General features: G+C 31.9%; 1 protein-coding gene across 5 annotated transcripts; it reads left to right on the top strand.

The window, feature by feature from the left end:
- The first annotated feature begins 793 nt into the window (after positions 1-793).
- On the top strand, positions 794-5,207 carry LOC111306712 (serine/threonine-protein phosphatase PP1-like). 5 transcript variants are annotated; one of them, XM_022904524.2, is made up of 5 exons: positions 1,676-1,812; positions 2,432-2,484; positions 2,572-3,131; positions 3,220-3,441; positions 3,847-4,249. In XM_022904524.2, exons 2-5 carry the CDS (start codon positions 2,475-2,477, stop codon positions 3,913-3,915), a joined length of 861 nt encoding a protein of 286 aa, XP_022760259.1. In that variant the 5' UTR covers positions 1,676-1,812; positions 2,432-2,474; the 3' UTR covers positions 3,916-4,249. The 5 variants fall into 5 exon arrangements, with proteins under 5 accessions (XP_022760254.1, XP_089607656.1, XP_022760255.1 ...); XM_022904519.2 differs by lacking the exon at positions 2,432-2,484 and having other exon boundaries at positions 794-1,812; XM_089751530.1 differs by lacking the exon at positions 2,432-2,484 and having other exon boundaries at positions 795-1,812; positions 3,810-4,249.
- Positions 5,208-7,764: the final 2,557 nt, after the last annotated feature.

The raw sequence follows: 7,764 nt of genomic DNA on the forward strand, positions 1-7,764 counted from the left end.
AAATTCTAACATTTACAAATTTTTTTATTTCAAATTATGATCTTGGTTATAAAAAATATTTTCTGCCTATTTAGCTTGTGAAAACTGTAGACAAGACAAAAGAGCAGAATTAAAGATGACAACGGATCGGATCGAGATAAATTTTTGCTTATCTCAAATATGATTTGATTTTATACTCGTAAAATTCGAACTCGACTCGATTCGATCCAAAGTTTTTTATTTTTCAATATTGAAACCCGAATCTAACCTAATATTATATAAATCGTATCTGATCTAATTTAATTCGAAATTAATAAAATATTATTTTTTAAAATATAAAATATTATTTTTAAATATAAAATATTTAAATATATAATTATATAAATATATATATATATATAAATTAATTAATTAATTTAAAAATTATTTTTATATAATATCGGATTGAATTTATTTAAAACTTAAATTTAATTCAATTTCAATATTTTTTTAATATTATTCAATCTTATCCAAAACTTAATTTTAAAAAAAAATTAATTTTATAAAATTAGATTAAATCAAAATCCGTCGAAATGAATTGAATTATCCACTCTAAGCATGATTATCATTTTATTTGAATCGTTTAAATTCTTTGAATAAAAAACCTATTTTTTAAACCAATTTGAGTTGAACACATTTAGACCACTTCGTACAAGTATTTTCATTAGGTTGAGATTACAAGAATATTGTTCTTCTGATAATAATTGTTCACCCTTTGACTACAAAAGTCATTATAAAAGAATAAACAAAACCCTGTTTCCGATTAGAACAAACAAAAAGAATTCACATTTCACAGATGCTAAGCATGTGGGCAGCTTCACCGCCTCATATTGGAACAATCAAATCAACGGTAAAACAATTGGAATCCAGCCTCAGCGTCAACTATCGAGTTCTGGTGTGCTACTGTCGCCATGCCAGCCCGCTTTGCCACTTGCCAGAGTTTGCTATTGCTGCTGCCGAACCCGCTGTTTCAAAACCATGCCTTTCCCCTTCCGTCAAACTATTAAACAGTATATTTTAAAGGCGTCAGCTTCTTTCATTTCATTTCCCATCATCATCTCTTTTTTCTCTGGTGCATTGTTTTTGTTGGGGGTCCATTTTTTCACCTACTTTGCACACTCTTTTGCTTTCTCTGGCTTTTTTTTTTTCACTTCATTTTTTCATTTCATCATTTCTTTCTATACCCTCTCTTCTGATTCCTCTTATCATTCTCTTCTGTCATTTGTTAAACAAAAAGAGAACTTTAAGAATATATTCTTGTGGCTGCTGCTAATTACAAAAGGCCAACAACCAACAATTCTTTTCTGCGTGAACAAGGAAAGCTACACCAAAAACAAAAATTTAAAGAACCAAACGAACATAAATGAAAAAAACCCCCGCTCACCAATAGCGACTATTCCATGCTTAAACTGAAAAATATTCTCTTTCACTTTCACTTTCATTAGAAGATTATAGCATGTAGGTGGTGGAACACTTCTTTCTTTCTTTCTTTCTTTGTTCTTTCTCTTTGCTTTTGAATCTTCTTGGCTTTCTGTTATTCTTCTTCTTCTTTCTTGTTTGGTCCAAGAAGGTGATCAGTTTTGTTTTTGGAGGATAAGAGAGGAGGGTGGTGTTGGACTATGGAATCTGGGCTTCTTGATGGTATAATCAATAGGTTGCTTGAAGTTAGAGGGAAACCAGGGAAGCAAGTCCAGCTCTCTGAGTCTGAAATAAGGCAGCTTTGTCTTGCTTCTAAAGATATCTTCTTGATGCAGCCCATTCTTTTAGAACTTGAAGCACCTATTAAGATCTGTGGTATCTTCTTTTACTCTGTTTTCTTCATTTTAAGTTCGTCTCTATGTTGAATTTGATTCTTGTTGAACTAGGTTGCTACCGATTTATGTGTTTGAATTCGGAAAGTACTTGCTTTGGGTGTGGCTTGATGTTTGATTTATCCATGAAATGTTCTAAATTTGATACCCTATGTATTGAAGGTGCTGATTGATATTTATGTTCATAAACTTTTTTATTTTGATGTTCATAAATACAGCAAAAGAACTTCAAGCCTGACTCTAAACAAAAATTAATTGCAATATTTCTGTTGGTGATTACAACCGTCAGGTTTGGAGAGGGTTTTGATTTGTAGTTCATAGGTTATTATTGTTATTCAGTTGACACATTTTGGGATGGACCATGTTGTTTCGTTAAATCCTGACTTAGGAGAATGTGATGACAATTTGAATGCAATTAGATCTTCTGCAATGTATGACAGTTTAGATCTTAAATATGAGTCAGTTCTCTGTTTTCTATACTGTATGGTGGCTACTAATTTTGGCTGCAAATTTTGTTTCATTTTTTGAAATTTAAAACCTGGGTCATATATTGTGCTTTCTAGTTCTCCAGCTTATTAGTTCCATACTGATGGCTGTATCAGGGGATTCTACCATTGAACTGTTGAAGAGGCGGATTATTCTCCAATGAAAAGCAGTTATATTTCACATTTATTTGATTTCATGGCCTATGCTGATAGATATATCATATATGTCTTAAATGTTGCTGCTTTTCATTATCCAGGAGACATTCATGGTCAATATTCTGATCTCCTGAGGCTTTTTGAGAAGGGTGGTTTACCTCCTCGTGCCAATTACTTATTCTTGGGGGATTATGTAGATCGTGGAAAGCAAAGCCTGGAGACAATATGCCTTCTCCTTGCATACAAAATAAAATATCCTGAAAACTTTTTCCTCCTGAGGGGCAACCACGAATGTGCGTCTGTGAACCGTATCTATGGATTTTATGATGAGTGTAAACGAAGATTCAATGTCAGGGTCTGGAAATTATTCACCGATTGTTTCAACTGCCTGCCTGTTGCAGCTCTGATTGAGGAAAAGATATTCTGCATGCATGGTGGACTGTCACCAGAGCTCCACAATTTGGACCAGATAAGAAATTTAAAGAGACCTATGGATGTTCCAGAATCTGGCTTACTATGTGATCTCCTATGGTCTGATCCTAGTAAAGACATTCAGGGCTGGGGGCCAAATGATAGGGGAGTTTCCTACATATTCGGTGCTGATAGGGTGATAGATTGTCTCAAGAAGCTTGATCTTGATTTAATATGTCGTGCTCACCAGGTTTAAATGCATTTAAATGAAGCATTTGGTAAATTCTTATAGCTCAGGTTCCTTTAATTGTCTCATTAAATGGTATCTACACTTGCAGGTTGTTGAAGATGGATATGAATTCTTTGCTAATAGACAACTTGTGACCATATTTTCAGCACCTAATTACTGTGGAGAGTTTGACAATGCTGGTGCCGTGATGAGCGTGGATGAGACGTTAATGTGTTCTTTCCAAATATTAAACCCTGCAGATAAGAAACCAAAGTTTGGCTTTGGAACCTTAACTTCGACCAAGTCTTCTGCTTCTCCCACTAGAATCAAGGTATATTCAAATCCTTGCCCATGTTGCTTCAAATAGATGAATTTAATCTTCATATCCTCGTTCCTTTTCTTTACATATGTCTGCTTATCTTGGACACTAACAGTAACTTGTAAAAGAATTGTTGTTTAAGTCTATGCATCCACGAGCAATTTTGTGTTAGATCTAAACCCAAAAACAAGAAGTAACAGCCTAACACGGAGTCTGGTATTTTGTTCTACATGGAGCATAGTGCATTGTCCAAGTAATTTTTTGTTTCCAAACTCTTTACCTAATATTGAGCACTTTTAATTATGTTACACCACTCAGGAAACATCAGTAGCAGGTGGGTAATCTGATGCCTAATATTGTGCTTTTATGGACAATTGCAGCAATTTCTTTAAACATCTTAAAAATTTTGTTTTCCAGTCATTTCTTGGAGCAAAGTATAAGTTGTTTGAACTGATGGAGATATCAGGAGGAGGCTGCTGCCTATGATCAAGGGAATGTTATAGAAGATTTTCCAAAATAGCACTCTATGAAATCTGGTGATTCTAGGAGCTTTAATTTGATAAAGGACAAAAACTTTTTACAACGATGTTTTTGATCTGGGGATGCAAACATGTTTCCTCCGCCCACAAAACTTTTGGAGGCTGTAATTTTTTATGCTTTGACACCTGTATACTAGTTTCAACATACCCTGAGTCCCCTTTTTCCCTCTTCTTTCATCTTTGTATTTTCTCAGCCTCTTCTGTTGGGATGCTCTAGTTGTGTTATAATCAAAGGATGAAAATGTAAGAGGGGTTGAGATTTTGCATCAGTTAGAAATCCATATGCTCCTTGATCTTGAGATTTGCTGATTTTGTGCCTCATTAAATGCGCTAGTAAATTAGTTTAATACATAATAGTGGCAGCCTCAGGACATCATTTTCTTTCTCACACAAACTCATATTGATGCTTTGATACAAACATTTCAGCTTAATTTTCTATATAAGTACCTTTCTATCCCTTAATTTGCAATTGCTTGGCATCAAAGTAGAAACAAGAAGAAAAAAACAAAGAAATAAAAGAGAAGGAAAGATATCCCCTACTTGAGATTCATGGAAAAAGGGTTTGCTTTTCTGTTAATGGAGTCATCTGACTTTAAAGAGACAGAGTTGCTCAGGGTCTCTAATAAAAAATTCACCAAAATTTAGAAGCAAAGCATGTATTCATATTCTTCAACTCTTCTTTTATTCTATGTTTGCAGGAGCAGGAGCAGGACGAGGGGTGCCACTTGATGTAAAAAAAAAAAAAAAAAATCCACAGAAGACTCTTTCAACTTTTTGCAATTGGAGTTGTTGCTTCTTTGGATCCAAGACAGGAAAAGAATACAAGCCGAGGGTAGCAAAATCAACCACGAAAAATAAGTAATGAGCAGAAACTAGAATCACGGCAGGGAAGAAAGTACGAAGAGAGTGAGACCAGAAACATGATACTTCTTTCTGACATATGAGGCAATGACAATAATGATTGAAACACTCCAACATATGAGCCAACGCAGTTTTTAAACCGCTTCCTGATTCCACAATCCTGGATTTTCTATGTTGAAACCTGAGAGGGTTTATAATATTTATTTCCTCTTTGCTGACAAATGTAGAAATGAGTGTGATCCTGTTTCGATTGGAGGTTGGGGGCGTAATTGCAGTAGACCCATGGGCTGTTAAAGGTGCAAAAATTGAATAAATTAAATTTTTACCAAACTAATCCACATGCAATCATGCATAATGATAAAATTTTTTACCATATCAGCGGGGGGCTACTGTCTTTTTATAACACTGATTACATGAGATTAAAGAAATATCCCTTTCAACTTACCTTTTAGCTCTTTCTTTTTTTACAAAAAAAAAAAAAACTTGTAGCTTATTCTCAAAAATTCAAATTTTAAATCTATTAGACATCACATCTTAATAGTGATTGAATTAAAATTTGAGTTTATGTTTAAGCTCAATTTTTAATTAAAAAGCTCAAATTAAATCTTAAGTAATTTAATTTGAAAAACATCGTTAAAATTTTTATCATTTTAAAACAATAATCAATTTAAGACTAACAGTTTATATTAAAAATTTTATTTTATATTAAAAAAATAATAAATTAATTAAAAATTATGAAAAAAAAGATGGATGAAAAGTAGCCAACAAGGTGTAGAAGTGCTCAATTCAATTTATATTCATAACAAGCTTTTTAATTTTGTATTCATAGGTTTAGAAGCAAAACGTGATAGGGACATGAATCCTTGGACTCTCAATTAAATTAATTAATTATTCTAATATAATTCCAAAAGTAAATTTTATCTATGAACGAGTATTCGTCCTAAATTAATTTCATCATTATATTACGTCACATTTTGTTTAATTAAAGTTTTTGTTTTAGGGAACATCTAGAAAATGACTGCAACGCTAGTTTAATTAAATACACCGTTATTAGTGTATGGCAAAATTTAAGAGCAAAGCTACATTTGAACCAAAATTTTAATTTAGTTGATTTATATAATTATTTTTAAAAATTGATCCTTTATAAGTTTGAGATTTAAATGTTTATAATTTTTTATATTTCAAGCTAGCTACCTGTTGAACAATTTGCAACAAAGAGTTTTGTTCAATGGTTAATCTTAAGGTGATGATGACATTTTTTATGATTTTATATTTAAATTAAAATTTTTTACTTGAAATTAATTAATTTTAGATTAAATATTTAATATAGTAACAGGACTTGCTTTTGTTCTATTATTGTTCTCATGCAAGACAGTTGGTAATTGATAAGTGATGTTATCGATAACTATTAAATCTTAAATTTTTGTGATTTTATTTTTCAATTAGATTTCTTATCTTATAATCTATTAATTTTAAATTAAACAGTTAATAGTCATATTTATTTAATTATATGGCAAATGAGATAAGGATGAGTCATGTCAACGATTTTTTTTTCCACACAGCAATCAACCCTATGTCAATCAGTAAGAGAACTGCGGCTTCAAAACCCTTCAATCTAAATCAAGCAAATTTTGTTTATGCTACAAGTTATGCTTTGAAGTCTGACCAAATTAAACGGTATTAAATAACTGATAATTAAAGTAAAACCCTGATGATGATCAAAAGCCGGAGGCATCAAAGGCAAGTTTGATGCATGCATGCAACCCTGCAAGTTCTTGGTTCGATCAAGTTGTCGAGGACAGAAAGTAATTATGAGTAGGAAACAGTTTCAGTTTGATAGATTGATTCAACCAACTAATATGTGATTAGTACCCACACTTTCTCCTCAATGAGGTGGTGGAAAAAATAAGTGATCATCAGAAGAGAAATACATGGTCCATTAATATTCAGAATAATTAACATATCTGTATGATTTATTTGAACGTCTTTCCAAGCTGGCTACACCAAATTCAAACTTACAATAACATAATTCGGCTATTGTTTTCACATTTAGCAGGATTCAGGGGATGAAATATTGCAGCATCAAGTCTTTTCCTGGAGAAAAAAAATGTTGCACTAAGTATCTGTCTGATATTGATTGAAGAAAATGGCAATAATGCAGTTGACTTTTCTTTTCCTTCAAATTACAGAAAAATGGATCCCTTTGCCTTTTTTTAGTCAACTAATTTTGTACGTCATATTTCAAAACTGCAAGACGATGTCCATGCATGATGTATTTCTTCACCGTACATTTAACAGAAAGTACTCTTGATTTCCCGTCTAATTACTATAAAAAGCAAAATACAGTTGATAAACCATGTTCTTATGATCAATGACATTGTGATCGAACTTGCGATATTTGTGAGGATATATAGTGCTATTGAATTGGCAATTTATATTGAAATTTACTTTGAATCTTATAATTTTATATAAAAAATTATAAAAGTTTTGAATTTGTCTTATATCTCACATCTAAAATTTAGTAAATGTATAAGAGATTTTACTATTATAAATAAGATATTTTGATTTTGATTTGATAGTCTCAGATAATTAGACATCAAGAAAATAATAATGTAAGTAGACTATTAAAATGGTATAATTAAGTTTTGGGTTAAGTTTTGAATAAGGAGTTTTTGGTGACTTTTTTCATTTTAAAAGTCTCTCAATTGTAAAGATTTATTTGATAGTGGATAGGTTTGGAGTAAGTTATTTTGAGTTGGGCCAAAATAAATATATTTGTGTTCTAATTTTTTATTTGAGCTTGCTATTTTGTGTGTGGATGTTGCGTATACGTGTTGATTTTCTAATAAGTAATATCAGAGCTGTGGTAATTTTTCTAACAAATAGTATCAGAGCAAGGTTCGTAGGAAGAAAAAAATTCGGTCCCAAGAGATCG

This window comes from Durio zibethinus, chromosome 22 (genome assembly GCF_047325235.1).
Source record: "Durio zibethinus cultivar Kanyao isolate XHJ-2024 chromosome 22, ASM4732523v1, whole genome shotgun sequence".
Taxonomy (NCBI): Eukaryota; Viridiplantae; Streptophyta; class Magnoliopsida; order Malvales; family Malvaceae; genus Durio; species Durio zibethinus.

What these genes read in the sequence shown, in the direction of transcription:
- LOC111306712 (XM_022904519.2), top strand. Translation starts at nt 1,638, where the DNA reads ATGGAATCTGGGCTTCTTGATGGTATAATCAATAGGTTGCTTGAAGTT. An exon ending in AGCACCTATTAAGATCTGTG is followed by an intron (nt 1,813 to 2,571) that starts GTATCTTCTTTT and finishes TTCATTATCCAG; the next exon opens with GAGACATTCATGGTCAATAT. An exon ending in TAATATGTCGTGCTCACCAG is followed by an intron (nt 3,132 to 3,219) that starts GTTTAAATGCAT and finishes CTACACTTGCAG; the next exon opens with GTTGTTGAAGATGGATATGA.